This window comes from Xenopus laevis, chromosome 8S (genome assembly GCF_017654675.1).
Source record: "Xenopus laevis strain J_2021 chromosome 8S, Xenopus_laevis_v10.1, whole genome shotgun sequence".
NCBI classification, from domain to species: domain Eukaryota; kingdom Metazoa; phylum Chordata; class Amphibia; order Anura; family Pipidae; genus Xenopus; species Xenopus laevis.
This window is the reverse complement of record NC_054386.1, coordinates 75,780,141-75,803,790: the sequence shown is the minus strand read 5'-3', so window position 1 is coordinate 75,803,790 and position 23,650 is coordinate 75,780,141. Positions and strand designations below refer to the sequence as shown.

General features: G+C 36.0%; 1 protein-coding gene across 4 annotated transcripts in view; it reads left to right on the top strand.

Moving 5' to 3' along the window:
- The window catches only part of klhl13.S (kelch like family member 13 S homeolog), a 56,088-nt gene extending 34,151 nt beyond the window's left edge, over nucleotides 1-21,937 (top strand). For all 4 annotated transcript variants that reach the window (XM_018233111.2, XM_041575099.1, XM_041575098.1 and 1 more), the window contains exons 4-7: nucleotides 3,342-3,538; nucleotides 6,615-7,410; nucleotides 17,489-17,602; nucleotides 20,435-21,937. In XM_018233111.2, coding sequence (XP_018088600.1) covers nucleotides 3,342-3,538; nucleotides 6,615-7,410; nucleotides 17,489-17,602; nucleotides 20,435-20,922 — 1,595 coding nt within the window. In that variant the 3' untranslated portion in view covers nucleotides 20,923-21,937. The remainder of the gene's footprint in view (nucleotides 1-3,341; nucleotides 3,539-6,614; nucleotides 7,411-17,488; nucleotides 17,603-20,434) is intronic.
- The last annotated feature ends 1,713 nt before the right edge of the window (nucleotides 21,938-23,650 follow it).

The window sequence follows — 23,650 nt, the reverse complement described above, 5'->3', positions numbered from 1 at the left end:
GCGGGGGTGCAATGAGGCTGTGACCACAAAATACATATAGTCAAATACAAGAGTCCTCTGCACTCAACCCATTATCAATATATTTAAGACAGCGACATTTTGTACATCCTGCTACTAAAGAATGCCTTACCCTTTAAACAAAACAGGGATTGTTGGTCCATATATTGCAATATATTTAAGCTGGCCAACTACATCAAAGTCATCCCATATCTGGCCAGTCCTATGCTCAATTTTATCTGATTCATTAAGAATTCTATTGCTTCATTATACATTTTACAAAGGGGCTAAGTTTTACCTGCAACTTACTTGCTGCTTTCAAAGTAAAACTCCATACTTGGCTGCCCTTTTATTAAACGTAGTTTATATTTATTAGACTTTTATATTAAATAAAAGTTAATTATTTTATTAGACTTTTATATTAAATAAAAGTTAAGTTTTTACTTTTCTAAAAATCCTTGTGTGCATCCGGAATTTATGAACACTTCTAAATATCTGACAAATGGATAGCACCTCGCTCTCGCGCTCTCTCGCTCTCTCTCTCATTTTTTTTTTTTTTGCAAATCTCAAAAAAAATTCAGTGATACTCTGAGAATTCGAGATTTATTAAGGATAAAAACACAAAAAACTCTACATAGTAACATAGTAAGTTAGGTTGAAAAAAGACAGACGTCCATCAAGTTCAACCTTTTAACTCTATTTTAACCTGCCTAACTGCTAGTTGATCCAGAGGAAGGCAAAAGACCCTATTTGAAGCCTCTCCAATTTGCCTCAGACGGGGGGAAAAAAATCCTTCCTGACTCCAAAATGGCAGTTGGACTAGTCCCTGGATCAACTTGTACTATGAGCTATCTCCCATAACCCTGCATTCCCTCACTTGCTAAAAAACCATCCAACCCCTTCTTAAAGGAACAGTTCGGTGTGAAAATAAAAACTGTGTAAATAGATAGGATGTGCAAAATAAAAAATGTTTCTAATATAGTTAGTTAGCCAAAAATGTAATATATAAAGGCTGGGGTGAACAGATGTCTAATAAAACAGCCAGAATCCAACTTCCTGCTTTTCAGCTCTATAACTCTGAGTTAGTCAGTGACTTGAAGGGGGGGCCACATGGTACATTTCTGTTCAGTGAGTTTGTAATTGATCCTCAGCATTCAGCTCAGATTCAAAAGCAACAGATATGACCCATGTGGCCCCCCCTCAAGTCTCTGATTGGTTATGCCTGGTAGCCAGGGTAACCAGTTCAGTGTAAACCAAGAGAGCTGAAAAGCAGGAAGTAGAGTCCTGACTGACATGTTATACATCAAATCACTCCAGCCTTTATACATTACATTTTTGGCTAACTAACTATATTAGAAACATTTTTTATTTTGCACATCTTATTTACCCAGTTTTTATTTTTACACTGAACAATTCCTTTAAAGCTATTTTATTTAATGTATCAGCCTGTACGACTGATTCAGGGAGAGAATTCCACATCTTCACAACTCTCACTGTAAAAAGGGGGAACCTCCTTTTTTTTAATCGAAATGGGTGACCTCATGTCAGCTGGAAAGACCTACTGGTAAATAAACATTAGAGAGATAATTATATGATCCCCTTATATATTTATACATGGTTATCATCCCTTAAAGGAATTGTTCAGTGTAAAAATAAAAACTGGGTAAATAGATAGGCTGTGCAAAATAAAAAATGTTTCTAATATAGTTAGTTAGCCAAAAATGTAATGTATAAAGGCTGGAGTGATTTGATGTATAACTTTTCAGTCAGACCCAACTTCCTGCTTTTCAGCTGTCTTGGTTTACACTGACTGGTTACCCTGGCTACTAGGCAGTAACCAATCAGAGACTTGAGGGGGGGGGCCACATGGGTCATATCTGTTGCTTTTAAATCTGAGCTGAATGCTGAGGATCAATTACAAACTCACTGAACAGAAATGTCCCATGTGGCCCCCCTTCAAGTCGCTGACTAACTCAGAGTAATAGAGCTGAAAAGCAGGAAGTTGGATTCTGGCTGTTTTATTAGACATCTGTTCACTTCAGCCTTTATACATTACATTTCTGGCTAACTAACTATATTAGAAACATTTTTTATTTTGCACAGCCTATCTATTTACACAGTTTTTATTTTCACACTGAACTGTTCCTTTAAGCGCCTCTTCTCCAGCGTGAACATCCCCAATTTGGCCAGTCTTTCCTCATAACTAAGATTTTCCATACGTTTTACCAGTTTAGTTGCCCTTCCCTGGACCCTCTCTAATTCAGTAATGTCCCAATTGAGCACTGGAGTTTTTAGAGAAAGAGTTTAATCATAGTTAGAAAAACCTTTATTACCAAAAAAAAAAAAAAAAAATCAACCTTTAATGAATGGGCCTCCTCCTGTCTGTAAAGCAATTATTTCTCATTGCGTGGAAAAAGGTGTTTGCATAATTTAAAAAAAAATGTAAAATTTGTTCATTGCTTTTGCTGCTAGAATTAGGAAAGAATTTGTCCTGATAATATTTGATATCTTTTTTTTCCTTTGCTATAGTTTTTGCATTATTTATAATGATACAGAATTACCTTTCATGAGGCAACAGTAAAGGTTTTAACATTTATGACATTGGGAACCTATTTGGTTTTCATGTGAGGTCTTTGTTAACTTGAAAGTAACTTTATCTCCCTGTGTCGAAGAAAGCTTTTTTGGCAGAGACTCTCTTGCCTAGATTATTTTGTATAGTCTTTGTGACTTATCTGTTGCTGCGTATGGTTTGTGTAATTTCGAATTATACAGATATAAAACTTATGCCTCATGTTGGGTTTGGCAAAACTCAGCCATGTTTTGGCTTATCTGAAAAAAAATATTTGTGGCATTTAAGGATGGCCATTAACACCTACTGAATTTCTTATTAGAGTGCCTATTTTTTTCTCATTATATTGAGTTTCTTACAGCAGGGCTGCGTGGGCATTTTATAAATACTTCTTTATAAATCCTAGCCACTTTGAGCTTCAAATAGTCCTTAGCTGAAACACTTGTGACTTGGCCTAAAAATCACAGTTGGACTTCCCTCCCACAATTAATTTTGCACAACTGTTACAATCATTGTGATCTATCCCTCCATTAATGTTACAATGTTTGAGTGGGTACTTAGAAACAATATGTTTCCTTTGTTCTGTGGATACATTTGAAAATCATATTTCCTACTTCAACTCTGTGGTACAGAATATGCAGTATAAACCTTCAAACCATTTTTGCTTCAACCTTACCTAACATTACCTACCATGAACGATATCTTATTCATAAAAGTTTAAGAATAATTGAAAATAATAAGAATAATTTAAAATGTTTATTGATTTCTTGCCTAGGTGGAATGAAGGAACAAGACTTAATGTGCATTAAATTGCATGGCGTGAACAAAATTGGATTGAAGAAGATTATTGATTTCATTTATACTGCAAAACTTTCCCTGAATATGGATAACCTTCAGGATACTCTAGAGGCAGCAAGTTTTCTACAGATTCTTCCTGTGCTAGACTTCTGTAAAGTGTTTCTTATATCTGGGGTAAGAACACGATATTAACAAAGCAACTTGGTACCCCACTGCAGCAAACAAGGAACAACACAATAGAACCAGTTAGGAAGGATTTTTTAGGTACAGAACTAAGACATGTGGCACTAAGATCTCTTGCTTGACTTATATAATGTATTAAGTAACCAAGCCAAAGAAACTTTGTTCTATCAGTTTACCAAAGTTAAAGTCAAAGTTTATAAAAGAAAAGAAAACTGCAGCTCAATGTAACGTTTTAGAATAAAAAGAAATCTTTGTGCTAATAGTACTGATAATATTCATCCAATCTTTAGTGCCATTCATTTAGTTGTGAGTTATGCGGAGTAAGTGCCACTGTTCCAAGCCCCAAGGCATCTCCGGTCCATTTTAAAGGGATACTGTCATGGGAAAACATGTTTTTTTCAAAACACATCAGTTAATAGTGCTGCAAAATTCTGCACTGAAATCCAATTCTCAAAAGAGCAAACAGATTTTTTGATATTCAATTTTGAAATCTGGCATAGGGCTAGACAAATTGTCAGTTTTCCCAGCGACTATCGAATGGTTGAATATTCAAACGATTTTTAGTTTAGTTTCGAAGTAGCCAATTCGATGGTCGAAGTAGCCAAAAAAAACATTGGAAATTCGACGTTTTGTTTTTTATTCTATTCCTTCACTCGAACTAAGTAAATGGGCCCCTTAATATTCGTACAATACAGAGAACAACTTTGAAAATCTATTTTCCCTTTAACACCCTTTCTACACCCTTCTACACCCAGTCTTTTAGTATTAAAACTAATGGGGAAAAACATTTATACAGGATCAAACTCCCTTTACCCTAGCTGAATTCCATTTTACTAGGACACTGTCCCTGTTGTGCAACATAGATCTTAATAACAGGGCCAGATAGGTATGAGAGCATTTTCAGTCTCTGCTGTACTGCTACAGCCAGCACATTAGTGTTTTATTTCAGGATTTTCTAACAGAAGCGATGGAGGATCAGTTCACAGCACAGGTGGGGTCTGTCAGTAGTGCCTACTCAATTATCCACTTCTTGTTTACTGAACATTTCAGTATAAACATACATTTTTCAAACTACTCTAAAGGAAATAAATATTTTTGTTGCAAGCTGTATTTTCTTTGTATTGTTTTCTGTATTAGTGTTCAAGTGTTCACTATATGTTTTTATTCATACATTCGTATTCCTCCGTTATACTCTTTATATGATGATGCTGTATCCTAATTTGTATGAAACCGCTTCCACAGTCCAAAATTTGATGATTCCAAAATTCACATGCTTCGCAAGCAATTAGTTGGTTTATATGTATTTTGTTCATAGTTGCTAAAGATAGCAGTGCAAAAAGGAACTTCTAAATTAACTGCGGCTTCTTTCAGAAACAAATCTGCATTGTGTTTTTTCGACACTTTATGTATCCTTTGTGTCTCATTCCGTTAAGAGATGACATTTATATATTTTTTGAAAACATTACTGCTGTAAAGGTTATTTTCTTGCTTCAAGTCATCTCTCATAGTTCTCAAGTACTGTCATAATCACATTACAAGAAGCCAACATGGGTGCCGCGTAGCAAACCAGGTGGCCTGGACTAATAAAATTGCAGGTATGTTGAGTCAGTAATTGCCAATAATAGCCTTCCATGGGAATAGCTAGGCAGACAGCATGTCTGTCCACAGGGCTATTACTATGCTACCAGAGGTTCTTAATAAGGCATTCAGCTTGAACATGTTGGTTTATATTGGTGTATAGTGGCCTATGGCTACAAAAAGTAGAAAAAAACATGGAGTTTGTGATAAAAGGTACATCTTGCAGTTAAAAACAGCCAGATGCTCTTTGTGGGTAGTTTATTTGCTGGGACCTCATCATACAGTTTGTTAGTTGATTCATTACTAATTGAAGTCTCAGCGACTTTTCAGGTCATGGTAATGGAGTACCAAGGAGATCTACTATTCTGCCGATCCTGTTATGCAACAAAACGAATACATACATCTGTCTTTTTTTATTTTATTTTATTTTTTTAAGTAAAGTTGACACAATTGCAAGCCTGTAAAGAACTTTTTTGCATGATGCAGTTTCCTTTTTAGGCTTAGAATAAACCTATTTTATGGGAGAAGCAAGCTATGTGCTGTATCACTGTCGGACTTGGATTTGATTGTTTTGTGATAATGTGTACACCATTTGGAGATGGGAAGTCAATATATTTAGAAGACCATGCATTTAATGGCAATATTGACATGCAGCATCGACCGTCTGTAGTAAACATGTATTTTAATTGGATTGCAGATTTATTGCTCTTACTTTTTTTCCACTTGCCATGAATGTTGACATTGAAAGATTTTTAATTGTACTGTATGATGTACAGATGAATTGCTAGTCATATCATAAAGATTCCCTTTTAGCATAGGATAAGATACTGCATTTATTTCGGTTTGATTGCTGTTCAGCGTCAAAGGTTTCTCTATGAACAAAAATCATTTTACAATACTGCCAGGCAAATGAATTTGTCAGAATAAATCACAGCATTTGCGATTCGTCACCCAATAATTTAAAATGAAATTGTATTGTAGTAAAACAAAAAAAAAAAAAAAAAAAAAAACGAATATAAGAATTCAGAAATGCCAAATACTGCAACTGAAATTTCCTTGGGATTTTTCAAATTCAACACTGCTTTTAAAGTACCAGTTGTAGACTATACTGGAATAATGGCAGTGATCGACTTAACTGCAGATAGGTTTCTTTTATTGGCCACTCTTTGATTAGAAAATCAGAAATCATGAATAAACATGTTTGTTACGATAAATGTAATAATTTGGCTTGTTCTAACATACGTTTACCTATTCTGTTTTTCTGCTCTTTGTCTATTTGCAAATATTAAATCTATTTCTTGCACTAAATGGCAAAATATAAAACTGAATTTCTATAATGAGCCAGCTCTTCTTAAGATTTGCCCAATGTACTAATGTTGAAATATTTTCCCTTTTTGTATTGGCGCTAACTAGTCTGTTTCTGTATCCAGCATTTTTATAACTGATCTTCTAAGCTGCTGCTGCAATTAATTGTATTTTTTGTTTTTAGGTGACGTTGGAAAACTGCGTTGAGGTTGGTCGAATAGCAAACACGTACAATCTTACGGAGGTTGATAAATATGTAAATAACTTTATCTTGAAGAATTTTCCATCATTATTAACAACGGGGGAATTTGTGAAACTCCCATTTGATCGTTTTGCCTTTGTGCTTTCCAGTAATAGCCTTAAGCACTGTACGGAACTGGAACTCTTCAAGGCTGCCTGTCGTTGGCTACGGTATGAGGACACTCGAATGGAACATGCTGCAAAAGTAATGAAGAACATTCGGTTCCCACTAATGACACCACAAGACCTTATAAACCATGTCCAGACTGTGGATTTCATGAGAACTGACAATACTTGTGTAAATCTACTTTTGGAAGCTAGCAATTACCAAATGATGCCATACATGCAACCTGTTATGCAGTCAGAAAGAACTGCCATTCGCTCTGACAACACCCACTTGGTAACACTGGGGGGAGTTTTAAGACAGCAACTTGTTGTTAGCAAAGAGTTACGGATATATGACGAGAAGGGACATGAGTGGAAATCCTTGGCACCCATGGATGCACCAAGATACCAGCATGGAATAGCAGTAATTGGAAATTTCCTATATGTGGTTGGTGGTCAAAGCAATTATGACACAAAAGGAAAAACGGCTGTTGATACGGTTTTCCGATTTGACCCTCGTTATAATAAATGGATGCAAGTGGCATCTTTGAATGAAAAGCGTACCTTTTTCCACCTAAGTGCCCTAATAGGTCATCTTTATGCAGTTGGTGGTCGGAATGCAGCAGGTGAACTTGGTAAGTTTAATTTTTAAATGGCTATTTTTGTTATAGAAGTTTGAGTGTTCTTAGGCACTTAAAGTACCTTATAATTGCCCAGTCTAAAAGTATTGATAACATGTGGTCCAGGGATGTGTTCACTTTTTGATTCAGACAGATTGTATTGCTTTTGATTGATCAGACATAGTAAATATGCAAGTTTGACTAAATTCTTGTGTAACTTTTTCCTTCCATGAAGGTTTAGTGTCACAGCTCAAACTGCTGTAATTAGCTATTCCTCTCTATGGCACAATGGTGGTTTGGTTAGCATTTCTGCTTTGAAGTGCTAAGGTCCTAGGTTCCGTTCTAACCACAGCACTAACTGCAAGAAATTTGTATCTTCCCCCCCCCCCCATTTCTGAAATCTTCCAGATACTACAGTTTCTTCCCACAGTGCACAACTGTACTGGAAGGCTAACTGGCTCCTAATAAAATAGAGTGTGTGCAGGCCTTAGTGTAAGCTCCTTTGGGACAAGGAAGATCACTGGGGGTGCCAATATGTATGTATGTATGCATGCATCCCTCCAGTGAGTTTCTAACTTTTTACCATAGCAAGGTGCTGCTTTTAGGGTAAAAAATGCCCTGTCCTGGGATTCTGTCTAACCAAACACCACGTGGTCATCATACCAGTATTCACAAAACTCTCCTGCACGGAGCTAGACTTGCTCATTTGCCGTATAGTAAGATCGGAAAATGTAATATTGTGCACTTGCATAAATTTACTGCACTTAGCTAGAAAGGTCTCCATGCCATTGTGTTTTTGTCTAAGGGTGGTGGCACACGTAGCGTTCCGGGCAGATTAGTCGGCCAGCGACAAATCTCCTCTTTGGGTGACTAATCTCCCCGAAATGCCTTCCTGCCGGCAAGAATGTGAATCCCTGGCGGGATGGCACTCAGAACTTTTAGTTTTCCAAAGTCGCCTGCAGTTGCCTCAAGAGGAGAGCTGTCTCGGTGGACACAGTTAGTAATTTTAATTTACTGGGGAATCTAACATATTACACCCCCCCAATGAATTAAACTTATCCTTATAATTATTTTTTTTACAAAATAAGGGTTTTATTTACTCAAAATACTATTATACAGTACTTCGATGAAAGCCATTTGATGTTCATGGTTATTTTAGGAATCTAATAACCTTTAAAGGGAGATTTCATCTGAAATGTTTTTACAAAGCTGTAGACAGTGGTATTCTAACAGTATACAACTGTCTTAATTGTTTTATAGCACCAGCAATCATATTGATTTAAATAGAAGATAAATACAGCATCAATAAAGAAAAATATATATTTCTGTAGCTTTTCCTGATGATGATAAAATATTGGTAAATCAGATAAAAAATAAAAATCAATTATTATTATATTATTATTTCACCACCCACAACAAAGTATTGAGTTATATAAGTAAACAGGTTTTGTTTTGTATTTTTGGCAGTTGCTTCAGTTATCTTGATTTTCCCCTGAAGACAAGTGAAATAAATGTTCTGGGGATAAATTTAAATATGCAGCAAAAAACTTGAAATCTGTAAAATAATGCTTACTGTAAATTATGTTCAATTCTTGTCGATTGCTCAGTGTTTTGTAAGGACTACAAAACAGGTAGTTTAATTCTAGTATCGCACCATGGACATAATCTTAAATTTTCTTGCAGCATGCACAGTAACTCAGGTGGCCCTACTGAGGAGGAGGTGGGCCTGGGTGCAGCCCCACCCACTGCTCCCATGGTAGCTATGCCTCTGGTCCCATAGTAGATAATGAGTAAATGATTATAATTATAGGTACATAAGCAACATATCACAGTGTGATATCATGTGATATAATACAATATTTTTGTAAAGCATGCTTTATCCAGAAACGGCAGTTGGAGAAATAGTTTGTGATGTATAAATGTTTGTGTATTTTAACATCCACCATGGCTTACCTAAAGATAATTTTACCAAGAGCAGGCAAATAAGGCAAGGATATCGTTATGGTGTAAATCAGGGTGGTATGAAATTATCCACAGTTTATATTACCAGAACCGTACACATTAGCCCCACCTTTTATAAAGATTTTAATTTTTGAATGATCGCCATAAGAGTATAATGTAGATCATTTTGTAGTGATCTTAGAAAGATAAATGTTGTGTTTAGGTTTTTAATGTATCAAAGATTTGTTTCATTTGCTGTTCACTATTTTCCAAATAAAATATGTTGATCAGCACTGCAAAAAAAAAAAAAAAAAAAAGCGTGAATAACTGACATCAATATACTGCATTCGGTTAGTATGTTTTTGCAGTTCTCAAGCTTGGAAAATGACATTGGTTCAATCATGCGAATAGAATGGTGTCTGTACTATTTAGGGAAATCATGTCAGTACGGGAAATTCAATCATGCTCACTTTGAGGGACGGAAGCCTGGTATGTGAGAAATTGGCTTTCCCATTTTTGTAGAAGGGAAGAGATTTAAGCTTTTATGTATCAAATAAGTTTTATCTCTGTGTATGTATAAACCTTTGCTCTGAATCTGCTGGACCTATATAAGTAGAAATTGTATGTGGAGATTGCTTTCCAGATACTGAAGTTTTAGTTTGACCCTGAGCACTAAAATATTCCGTGGGTTATTTCATTGTTGCAATGCTTGAGTAATGTCTTAAAGGGGACCCGTCACCCAAAAAAATTATTCAAAATCCTATTTTATCACATTAGTCAAGCAAAATGAACTTTAATTAGTCTGGGTACTCCTAATTATAACAAGCAGGCAGGAGCCATTTTGTGGACACTGTTATTAAGACAAGCCTTGCATCATCTCAAAATCTTGTTTGGGCATCAGAATGGGAGGGCCCGATGTCCAACCCCATGCCCTGGCTACACAATTAGATGATTAAGACAATGGGGAAATGTGGGGAGTGCAGTGACATCTAGCAAGCGCTGAATGGAAAGTGAAAGTAAATGCTTGCCCGCCTCTATACCTAAGGCATATGAGGAGGGGCAGACAATATTTGATTGACAGCTGAGATGTTTAAATGTTTATAATCACTTTAATAAAAAAAAAAAAAAAAGAATCTGGATTTCATGTTTAATTTGGAAAGGACTTTTCTTATACAGATTTTTATGTCTGGGTGACAGGTCCACTTTAATGTATGGTAATATAGACATGGAAGTAATTCAGGGTTGTCCTTGCTTAGATTCTGTATAGGGTTCATATCGCCATAGAATTAGCTTCCTCTACTCCGCATAAAAGGAGTTCTCCACCTTTTTCAGAAAGGCCTCACAAAAGCACCACAGCCAAGACCCCAGACCTCGTGTTTTTGCAATTTGATAGTGTTATATGCCTATATAATTATAACATTGCTTGCAGTGAGCAGTGTGAATGAGTTTTTTATCTTAGAAAACTATAACAAAGTTATCTAGTATAACCATCCATTTTTTCAGTTTTTTTTACATAAAAACCACAGCCTTTAGTTGATCTTCCTATAGTATGTAGCTTTTACTTGCTACTGACTTCATTTTTATTTAAATCCTCCTTTGCTAATCCTCCAAAGTTTACACCCAAGTCAAGTATGTGATTCTCATTCAATACCACCATATAAAGGCTAAGGTTAGTTGATGGAATACAGTGCCTACTGTCTCAGGGTTGTCTTCATTCATGGGGGGATGTAATAAAAGCCGGAAATATTTGCAATGTGAAAAGTTGTGCCTTTGCGCGAACAAACTTTCCTTTCTGCGAATATAATATAGCTTTTGCAAACCCAGAAACTGCTTAGCGACCTCTTCAGACAGTGGAAGAACGTTAACGAATTTTATAGTTTGTGCCAGTGTGCAGTGAATGTAATAAAGCTTTTTATTGCAGATGTTATGATTGCTCCAAATGATTACACCTTCAAGCACTTCTTAAAGGAGAAAGAAAGGCTAACATTAAGTAAGCTTTATCAGAAAGGTCTATATAAATACACCAGTAATCCCTCAAAGTAGTGCTGCTCTGAGTTCTCTGTCAAAAGGAACACCACCTTTTTCCTTCTATTGTATATACATGGGTTTCTGTATCAGACTTCCTGTTTTCATCTTAAACCTCCAGGGCCATGGGCTTGAGCATGCTCAGTTTACTCCTCTCTGCAGCTGCTATCCTAAACAAACAGAGAGCTTCTGGAGCTTTTTACTTGAGTATGGTAAAGCATTCTACAGAATAAATATAGTGTTCTAGCTTGTACTATTGTGGCTAATCTATTGGCAATAAACTCCATTGGTAGCTTCCCTTCTCCTTTAAAGCTGGCCATAGATGTAAAGATGTTTAAAAGATCTAAACATTATCGTGAGACCACAATTATCTTGAAATCATCATTTAAATGTGTCCATCAACTAAAAAGACCATTTCAGGCGATATTGCTGCCTGCTTGGCCCTTCAAACATAGATAGATTGCACTGGGACCGATAAAGATTTTTAAACCTGGCCGATCAATTTTCTGACAGATGTCGGCTGAAAAATTGAAAGATGTACGATCGTTCGAATCCCACTAACCGCACGATAATTTGACGGATTGGTTGGACTGCTCTGAAATCGGTCGTTCTCCAAAGACGAATCGTCGCGTCTATGGGGACCTTAAAAATGGGCAATGCACAATTAAAATAAGCAATGCAATATCAGTTCAAAATGAGACTTTTTATTCTCGTTTGTGCAAATTGTTTTGCTCTTTGAACGTTTATTACATTCCCCCGTTAGTGTTTAATATGTAGGCAAAGGCAATTAATATGTAGGCAAAAGCCAATTCTGAAATTTTCAGTAAATTGTGGGCTGCAACCTTTAAAGAAGAATGAAAGGTATAATCGCTTCGGGGAGCAAAAGGTTAGGCAGTGATTATAAACGCTTACCTAATACCCAGGCTAAAAACTGCACCGTCGTGGGGTACTTCTGTAGGAGTGCCATGGTGCAATATTCTGCTTATTCTTCTTAATTCTTGTCTGGCCATCTGCCAACACGTGTCCAGTAGAATGAAAAGGCCAGCCCTTTGCTTTGTTTGGTTTTTTACTTTACTGTACATGTGCATCTGAAAGGAGTGAAGAAGTGCGATGATCCTACAGATCCAGGCCAGTGCAGTTTTCAGTAAACCGGAGCCCTGGCCATTGGGTACATCATGGACCATCAGGAAAGCCCCCCCCCCAGCGATTAAAACTTACCTTCTTCTTTAAACTGTCCTTTGTCCCTTGTTAAATGGAAATGTTATATTTTTAGTCTTAAAGTGTACCTGTCACCTACACACAAAAAGCTGCACAATGAAAGTCCTTTGCAAATGAAACAATTATTTTTTTCATTAAAACATCCATACCTGTTATAAAGGTTTTTAAATATTTGAGCTGTCAATCAAATATTATATGCCCCACCTCTATTCCCCTTCGCTCCTCAGGCTCTAATTATTTAGGGCACTGAGCATAGGCCTTACGTTCCCCATTCTGGTGCATACACAAGATTTTGGGGTGATACGAAATTTATCTTAATAACAGTGTCCACAGAATGGCTCCTGCCTGCTTGCTGTGATAGTATAATTCTAAGACTGAAGAAAATAAAATTTTAAAAAAATACATATAGTGTAAGTAAAGTTTATTTTGCTCAGCTACCATGATAATAAAGAATTTGGAATTCTTTCTTAGGCAGACCGGCCCCCTTTAATTTGCAGGCAATGAAATATGAACTTTATTATGGGGAAAGATTGGTTTTAAGTAAATGGTACATCTTCAGACGTGTATCACTGGTCATTGATGATAATGTTAGATGTAATTTGAGTTTGCTTGAACCTAAGGGGTGTAGAGGGTGTACAAGTAGGAGGATTGTTGTTTAAGGGCACTATCTTGTTCTTTATTTTTGTAGAATGTTTAATTTATCACCTGCAAAGCTCAATTTCACTCTAATTTAGACCATTTTTTAAATTTGTTTTGAAATGCATGGTGTATCATAGGCAAGTATAATGATCCCAGCCAGACTTTTTATTCTCGTTTGTGCAAATTGTTTTGCTCTTTGAACGTTTATTACATTCCCCCGTTAGTGTTTAATATGTAGGCAAAGGCAATTAATATGTAGGCAAAAGCCAATTCTGAAATTTTCAGTAAATTGTGGGCTGCAACCTTTAAAGAAGAATGAAAGTTATAATCGCTTCGGGGATGCTCTGAATTCACTCACACACAGTCAGTCCATAGGGAGTTTGTTCTGCCACTCAGCTGGCAGTGTGCTAGTGTGACCTGCTGTGCATGTGGATCACTGTCATGAAAAAAATGGTGTAATATCTGGGACAATATAAAATCAGGGAAATACATTATGCATTATATGTTGGTGGAACCACAAACCGTGTAAAACAAGGAGACACTTAAAGTCAGGGGATGTAAAAGTGAGGTTTCAGTGTATAATATACCTGCACAACTGGTACCTAAAAAATGTAAAGAACAGTTTTGTGGAGGTGCTGTACAGGTGGTCTATTAATAGGCACCAATATTCCATCTAAAATGTCTACTCCTGTTATGTGTAAACACAAGGCCAATGCACATCCACTTCTGTGTGTGCACAGTTTTTAAAATGTTGATAAAAAGTCTTTTCAAATTAAGTTTTCCGTAATATCCCAAGAGAAGAGAAGAATAAGTGCAAAGTAGAACTCTTTAACGATATGAAAGGGTATAGTCACTGTGGGGTCACAGATTAGAATTTAAATTCTTCTTTAACTTCACTATAGCACAAGTACAGCACATGAGACTTTTTTTTCCAAGGTTAGTTTTTTTTTTATTTATATTTTCAAATTGCTTCAACAAATAATTTTGTTGCATTTGAAAGTTTATAGCGGAATGTGAATGTGCTAAATGCGATTTGGATGGTGGTGGGTACAAACAGGCAGAATAAAAGAGAATAAATTTGCTTGTGCCCCTAGATGCGCTCTAATCTGCATCCAAAATGCTTAAACTGTCTGTGGGTAAGAGCTGTGGTAAAATTTAATTTATTGTTGTGTAGATATGACCATCATACATGAGTAAAGCAAAGGGTAATATATTGTCTGTAAATGCTGACCCAAAATTTAACTTAAATGCAGTACTAAACTGAAAGGTCATCCCACTGTTGACTGTTGGCTGTCCTCCCTTGTTGATGTCACCAACTGCCTAAAAGTACCTGCACATATAGTAAGGCTTCTTACCTTAAAGGGGAACTATCATGAAAATGAAAATTTAATTATAAGCTTCAGCATACTGAAATAAGAAACTTTCTAAATACAATCAATTGAAAATTCTGTACTGTTTTTGAAATAATCAAGTTCATCCTTACTATTCCTCTCTCAGCATCTGTTTCTCTTCATTCAGGAGTTGGGTGTCAGATATTCATTGACAGTTAGATCCAATATGCCTAGAAGATGTATTAGAACTCCCTTTTAAAATCACATCATGTCTCTCTACATGCAGAATTTGTGCAAAAGACAGTTATTTTGTTAGATTTTTATTATACTGGAATCGGTTATTTGATTGAGCGCTAATACATCTGCTAGGAAAGGAGCCCCCATATAAGATATATTGGATCTAACTGTCAATGTCTGACACCCAACTTAAACTTGGTTATTTTAGAAACGATGCAGAATATTTAATTGATTGTATCTTATTTCAGTATGCTGACGCTTATATTACATTTTCTTTTTCGCACAGCATAAAGCAGTGATCCCCAACCAGTAGCTCGTGAGCAACATGTTGCTCTCCAACCCCTTGGATGTTGCTCCCAGTGGCCTCAAAGCAGGTGCTTATTATCGCATTCCAGGCTTGGAAGCGAGTTTTAATTGCATAAAAACTAATTATAGTGCCAAGTAGAGCATCCTGTAGGCTGCCAGTCCACATAGGGGCTACCAAATAGCCAAGCACAGCCCTTATTTGGCAACCCAAGTTTTCCATGCTTGTGTTGCTTCCCAACTCTTTTTACATTTGAATGTGGCTCACAGGTAAAAAAGGGCGGGGACCCCTGGCATAGAGGATCTTAATAACATGAGTTTCCATGGGGTTTCCATAGTAAAATGATCATTTAAATACAAGCAATATGCATTTTCCCAACATATATTATCGTGAGTCACAGTATCACCGTAATGAAATGTGTTTGAGGTATGAAGATGATTTGAAGAGCACTCATCTCCTAGTATAATATCCTCCATTTCTTAGAAAGTAATGGCGCAGAGACATGGGCCGGCTTGGTGCTCCAAACTTTCATCACTAGAAGCCCACATCTGTCCACCCGTCTCTTAACACCACAACTTTGGGGAAACAAATTGAAAAATTCTGGCAGCACCACAGAGGAGCGTGCAATTGGAAATAAACATAAGGACTGGTCCAAAACCAGTTTGGGGTGGGGGTGGTGGTGGTGGTGTGTGTTTTTTTTTTTTTTTTTTTTTTTTTTTAAAAGGTGGTCTGAAAGGTATACTAAAATGCCAGTTCCTTCTAATTCAGGCTAAATTCTATCTCTGGTTGAAATAAAAAAAACTGATGGTATACGTCTCTTTATAATTATTTTGCTTAAGCCCTGACATCACCAAGTTTTATAGGAGGACTAGTTCACAGGTTACTGCACCTGAGAAGCTGAATTGCATCTGTGTGACTTCTATTAGCAACACTCGCATAATATTCACTAGAATAACAAAAGTGCCTGCCCAACATCTCATTTCAAAAGTTGATCTCCTGCTGCTGTAACCATCTCTACTCTTCTGGGAAAGTGTTCCACTAAATATAGGAATATCTGTTTGGATGTTGCTTTGTCCATTGGGTCATTGTGTTCAAATAGATAAGGCACTTCTCTAAACTTCTGCAAAAAGGCCAAACTATGGCTTTGTCTGGAAGTTTTGTTAATGGAAATAATGCTATAGTTGCTTTCAGTGGAACCAGGAGCTCTGGCTCAGATTATGAAAAACAGATCCTACATGTTTTTTCCTCCATAAAACGTTCGGCAGAATAACATATACAAGATGTAGAGTTCTCCTGGCATATGCCAAACCTGGAATCTTCCAATAGTGAAGGTCTATTTGTTAATTCAGAGAAAACTATTTTGCTTTCTGCTGTCCTCAACACCAGCCAGAACTTGGCATTGTACATGGTGACGGGCTAGTTTGTAGCTACTTACCCATAAAAAACATGCATCCAATGAATAGTGCTTGCTTCCAGAAACAGTTTAGATCTCTACAGTGAGTGTTTCAGCAGTGCATGCAATTTTTGAAGGTACATTATGATACATTTGGCCACGCTTAATCAGAAAATACAAGGTGTACCTCTACCCTGCTAAAGCATCCAGGCATTTCTGCCATTTCTAATTAATTCTGCAGAAAAATGTTGGTAACTAAACAGAATAAGGCATCAGACCTCAGTTGCCATCAACTGAAAATGTTTTTCTCATTTGATTGAATTTGATTGTGCTTGAGAGTTGTCATTATGTAATGGAATTTTAAAGAAACAAATCTGTCTGCTTGCCTATTGGCTTGCCTTCATCATGCCAGGTGTATATATCTGCACAGTTTGTGGATATGCATGTTGCACTGTTTTTTCTCATTCTCAAGTCATTGTCTAGTTTTTTTTTTTTGCCTTCCTGTGTTGTCAATTATAAAAGTAGAAAGGGTCAATCCAAAAAATGTTTAAGCTGCAAGCCTAGCTTTATTTGTGTAACTGATAGACTTAATATTTGCTTCTGCCCCCATTTTTGCATGATCTCTTCTTTGCTCCTTTTGTCTCTGTATTTGGCAGAATGTGTAATAGATTTAGTTTTTGGTTAGCAGCTAAGTGGCATCAAGCCATGTCTCTAATTGTGTTTGCTAAGAAAAAATCAAAAGGGAAAGAAAAATCAACTTTCTCAGCAGACTGCTTGCTGACCTATAGATTTTGTAGCTATGGGCCTAGACATATTCTTCACGTTTTAATATGCCAGATTTTAGACAAAATTTGCAATCTTGCATGACGAGTTATAAGGCAGATAGAAATGCAGACATGCCTGGAATCTATGTTCATTTTACAAGTCATAATATTTAATACAATTTTCATAGGCTACTACTATGAAATTAGATTTTATTTTTGTAATTTATTCTTTCTTCAACAGCTACTGTGGAATGTTACAATCCAAGGACAAATGAATGGAGTTATGTTGCAAAAATGAACGAGCCTCACTATGGTCATGCTGGCACTGTATTTGGGGGATTGATGTATATTTCAGGTAAGATATATTTTAGATAAATTCTACCAAAGCTGCTTGATTTTTTTTTTTAAACACACAATGAAAACACAATCCATTTTGCTGTGGTAATCCACAGATGCAGACATGCAAAATTATTCTTTCTCTTATTTCTCTTTACCTCTGTGTTAATATTTTTCATATAAATTCAATAGCGCTTGATTGTAAATGGTAAGATTACAGTAAACATGGTTACCTCTGATTAAATAGACCAGTAATTTTTTTTTTTAGTATGTATTTAAATTATTACAACCCAGTGTTTCTGAAAAAGTTGAAACACTGTGCAGAATGTAAATGGAAAGAAAATAGAATTATTTGCAAACATTTCAAAGGCAATATAAATGTTGAAACTGAGAAATGCTATTGTATTCGGAAGACTGTGCTTTGACACCAACAACCCGTTTCAGAAAAGTTGGGTCAGTGACGTTTCCCACCATGTTGCATCACCTTTGTAACCGTGGAATTGTGGAATTTTGAAAGTGAAATGTTGTCCCATTCTTTCCTGATCTAGGATTCCAGCTGTTCAACAGTTTGAGGTCACTTTTGTCATATTTATTCTTTTAAATATTGCACTAAATGTTTTCAGTGGGTCATAGGGCGAGGATAGTTTACGTGGTGTTTTTAAAAACGTGCGGTTGAGCGTAAATACGCCAGTGAAACTACATGCGCATCAGCCAGTAGTTTTCTTTTCCCAGCATGCATTTCTGGTGTTTCCCCTCCCTCATAATTCTGCTCTGAAGAATTTTATTAATCTTTTGTGGGGGGAAAAAAGCCAAGCGGAAAAGCAATTTACATGCAAAATGTAAGGGGACTGATCGTTCATACATAGTGTTATTAAGTAACCAGCAGACAACTCTGCAAATGCGAGATGGAATACACATATACGTAAGAGTTTGGCTGCCATATTGAAAATACAGTGTATTTCAGAGAAGTGTATTTGCAAAATAATATAGTGTTTCTTTGGAGTATTTGCGTTTCTGCGGAAAAACACATACTGGCATCTTGTGGCGGATGTTGGCTCGAAAACGCCCAGTGGGCTATAGTGCTATGACATTTATTAATTTTTTACTAAAACAATCCTGTTTTTAAAGATATGCTTCATGGCTTTCAGATTTACATTTATATAAAAAGTGGCCCTTCTTTATATCAAGCTGGAATGCTCATCACAGGAAGAATGTTCATCTCACAATGAGAGTCAATAGAGCACATCTGCAGCTGTAGTGCTTGCTTTATAGTGGCATTATCACAGTGAGATGGATGCCCTTCCCGTGCTGAGCATTCCCTTCCTGGATAAGAGGGAAACAGGTTTTTAGTTCTGCATTAAAGATGTTGTAGATATTCTTATGTTAATTATGTCCCTCCAAAACAGAAGACTCCTTTCGTTTGGCTGTATAATACCATAATTACGGTCTTTGCACAGATCTTTACAGCAAAGTCCTCTCTTTTTAACTGCAAATGTTCATCGATTTATTTTACATGTCCACCCAAATAGATATTTGTCTACTGGGACATTGAGCATGTTATGGGCATGCTGTACTCCCTCTACATATTGTTTTATATTTTTGTCCACATGTATTCAAAAAATTGTCAGCATTCATTTTTTTTCATATCTTTCGTCACATATTATGAAAAGTACAGTTCAGATTGATCCCATTTATGTATTCCAATGGGTTTCTGTAGAAGAGGAAAGAATTGATTTCCATTTTGCAGTAGTAAGCACATGATTTATAAGCCATTGTTCTTATCCTTACGAAGGAGAGGCCAAGGACCAGAGATTTAAAGGCCCTGCATACAATCAGTCAGTTCTTAGGAAGCTAGCTACCAATGCCAAAAACAAGGGGGCAATCACAGTGAGCGATACTCATTCCTCAATTTCTATTTTTGTTTTGAATTAAAAGATAAAATGGTACAGCGATGCCTATACAAATAAAGTAGTACTATATAATTAAACATACAACTACATTTGTTTATTTTACATTGGTGTTTACTATACCAACATACCAACAGCCACCACCAGAAAATTGAAAATACCATTGGCGCAAATTGTCCTCAACCTTTAACTTCCAGAAACATGGACTGTATGTTTAAAATTAATGGAAAAATGTGATACTGGGCAAGATCTATTGCTGGGGCAGCTATGCAGTCTTGCAATTAAATGGTTGATCACATGTTGGTCTGATCACTATAGTTTTGCCATGCACATCTGAAAACCAGTTTCTGGTAGATCTAGGCTTAGTTCGCTGGCAGTGAATGATGACATTGGTTTCCACTATCCATAACAAAACTGGCAATACCTACACCTGTAGAAAACCTTTGGAATGCAAAAACTATTGAAGTGGGAATTCTGCCACATGCAGTCAAGCCTTAGTGGGGCCATCATACTAATGGCAAGTGGCAACAAGATATTATTTCAAAATACACATACAGCCTGATAAATGATCACAAATTACAGAAGGCATAGTCAACACCAAGACTTCTTCCATGCAAAATGTCACTTCTGAAATTACAATCAGGAATAGAGAAATATATGTTGTACATATATTAACACCAACTTCACAGGAAACAGAAAAAAATATTAGGAGTCATATATATATATATATTGGGTCCAAAAAGCCACTCAGGCCTCATCAGAACTGTGATTGTTCCTCATAAGTGAGGATTTGAAAAGACAGAAGAAATAATAAGTGCTGCACTTTGCCTTGATGGACATTTTAAAATTAATTTGACATTTACAATGCTGTTACCATTCTGAAATATTTAACAAATGATTGTTTAAACAGACTTCTGATCTTTTTTCATGTTTACTTTGAACAGGAGGAATTACTCATGATACCTTCCAGAAAGAATTAATGTGCTTTGATCCAGACACTGATAAATGGACCCAGAAAGCACCAATGACAACAGTTCGAGGGCTGCACTGCATGTGTACAGTTGGAGATAAACTTTATGTCATAGGTGGAAATCACTTTAGAGGAACTAGTGATTATGATGATGTTCTCAGCTGCGAGTACTACTCTGCGTCATTAGATCAATGGACTCCAATAGCTGCCATGTTACGAGGACAAAGTGACGTTGGGGTGGCTGTCTTTGAAAACAAAATTTATGTGGTTGGAGGCTACTCTTGGAACAACAGATGTATGGTTGAAATAGTCCAGAAATATGACCCTGAGAAAGATGAGTGGCATAAAGTATTTGATCTGCCAGAATCCCTTGGGGGTATTCGAGCTTGTACTATTACTGTTTTTCCACCAGAGGACAACAGTTGTTCACCTTCTCGAGAATCTCCTCTTTCTGCTCCTTGAAGATAAAAGACCATCTTGGGTTTCTTCATTTTTCTTCAATAGCATCAAACAAGCTTTGCCAGCCGGAATTGGCAAGCCTGCTTCAACAACAAACGAAAAGACTCCTCTGTCCAGATTATTTGTGCTATTCATTTGGCTTAGGTTATTTATCAGAAGTATTACCTTGTAAAATCTATTTAAAATTGCCAAATGTTTAGTGAGGAAACCACAAAAAGTGATCAAATATTTCAAATAGGTACTTATTTAATACTGTTCAATGGGTTTATAAAACCCACTTGTGATTCAAAGGTTGCAGACTTATCTTTCAAAAACTGCCATATGTTAGAATTCTTTTTCTAATGGCCCCACATAATTAATTCCTTTGTATCCTTGAGGAGGATGGAAAAAAAATACCACCAGGTATTGGCTTATCTTTCTCATTAAGCACTTCTGAAGTGAATCCTTTTTAAGTTAATTAGAAAAATATTTACATTTTTTTTTTTTTTTATTAACATTTGATGGAATTTAAAACATGGCACTTTATGACCCCACCCTCCTAAATCAATTGTGTGTATTGAATTTGGCCTTTAAGTTGTAATGATTAATATTTTTCACTCTTAATTAGAAGCCAAACTAATATATATATATATATATATATATATATATATATATATATATATATATATATATATATATATATATATATATATATATATATATATATATAAACTGAGCTTGCAGCTTCCTATGGTCCCTTTTAATTATATTAGATAAGGGCTAGACAAATGAACCAAAAAAAAAAATTGATTTGTCATGAACAATAACTTTCCTTTTCATCCTGGAATAACTTGCATCTCATTCGGTCAATATACATTCTCCTTTAAGGTTATTTAGCACAAACTGCGGCTACAGCGGGAGTAGCTACTTTTGCTCAGTGAACGGACTCCAATGTTTTATCTTCCGTTGTTCAATAAAACACTTTTAACTGCAACTGTTTAACGTTAAATGCCTTATTAAAGTATCTTTATATTATGTAGAACTATATTCCTCTTCCTTGCTGTTGCCTGGATACCTCTGTGCCTGTATGTTTGTGGGTTAGCTGCCTTTATTTGCTAGGAAACCAATGCACAAATGGGTAGAATGACCTACATTTCAGATCCTACCCCCCCTTTCAGAAACACTACAGTATGTAAAACACAGACATTGCTATAACTGCAACAACAAAACCTGATCTTCTAGCCAGGTAGAAACATCAAAATGTTAAAGGGTAACATTTTGAAATGAAAATGAAGGATTGTTGGTGATAACTTAAATAAGATGATAGCCATAGCAAGCTTTCAGAATATCCCAGTTCCTTTGTCAAGCTGATGGATGGAGCTGGAGTAGCTTTACATCACTTTTGTTATATTTCTGGTGAAGGTGTAACTTTATTACCTTGTAACAGATCTGCTTGCCAAACAGATAAAAATGGCAGCCTTTGCAGTGTGTTTTGAGTTCGATTTTGTGAAAGGATTTATGTGTAGTCATAAAAGATGCAGATAAATTGCCCTTATCATTATTGAAATAGTTTTTGTGGCATATTTAAAGATTGTTTTTAAATTTATCAAACCAGATTACCAGCTAACACACAGACCACTGAAAACCGATTGAAATCAATAAGGAGGTTTAGAATTAAATAACATACACTTGTTACAGGGGAAAATGCTTGTTTAAAAGGTGTGGGGTGTTGAAGAGAGAAGAATGGGGGGTCGGTGAGTGTGAAGCGCTAAATAATGCTGCTCCAGAAGGCAAACCACTTTACCTACTGATCCAATGCAAAATCAAGGCAGAATTTGGATTATTCTATATACATTAATACTAATATTACAACCTCTTTTCTTTGTGTGAACAAATTTTCCTTTGCGTTAATTTAACTTTTCCAACTGGAAACGGTTTAGGGGCCACTTCCAACAGTGAAAGATTGCGAATTTTCCAGTTTGCACCAGTGTACAATAATGTATGTAATAAAACTTCTTACTGAAAAGTTCTTTTAAAAAGTGTGCGATGCAATTAAAATTGCAATGCAAAAACAGACATTGGGAACAAATTGTACAAATTGTTTTTTCTCTCTGCAACTTTTATTACATTTCCCCCTAAGTGTTTATTTTTTTTTGTTAATAACAGTGAGCAGTGTTCTGTACAACATAAAGCAGAGAAGCTTTGGAATATCATTATTTACGTATGAAAAATATGTATTTGTGTGATTGGATTCTAATTCCTTTCTTGAAGCATTTGCAGGAATAATTGTTCACTCAAGATAAGCAGGAGCAATTACTCTATATCTAAAAGGTTCATTTACTGATAATTCATTTGGCTGGCTCTATAGGGTGTGTATGGAAGAGGTAAGGAAACATATACCGGCTGTAGAGCAAGCTAAAATACCGAAAAACATATTAAAGGTTATGTTGTATATTCATTTGTTTTTGTTAAGGGTGTAAAATATTTTAGTGCCCCTTTTTATTTTCTGATTTGATTAAAAAAGTCAGACCAAGCTAAAATCCATGATTTGACCTTATTTATTATTAAAAAAAGCTTGGTTTAATCTGATAGGGGGAAATCGATAAAATCAAGCAAAAACACAAATCGTATGATTTTTTTTTTTTTTCCTCAAATTTCTCAATTTTTGGGGGGAGCTTTTTCCAGAAAAGTCAGAATCTTTTGGATATTTGACCAAAAATCCCAAAATAGCCAGATTTTCAAGCTAGTTCCA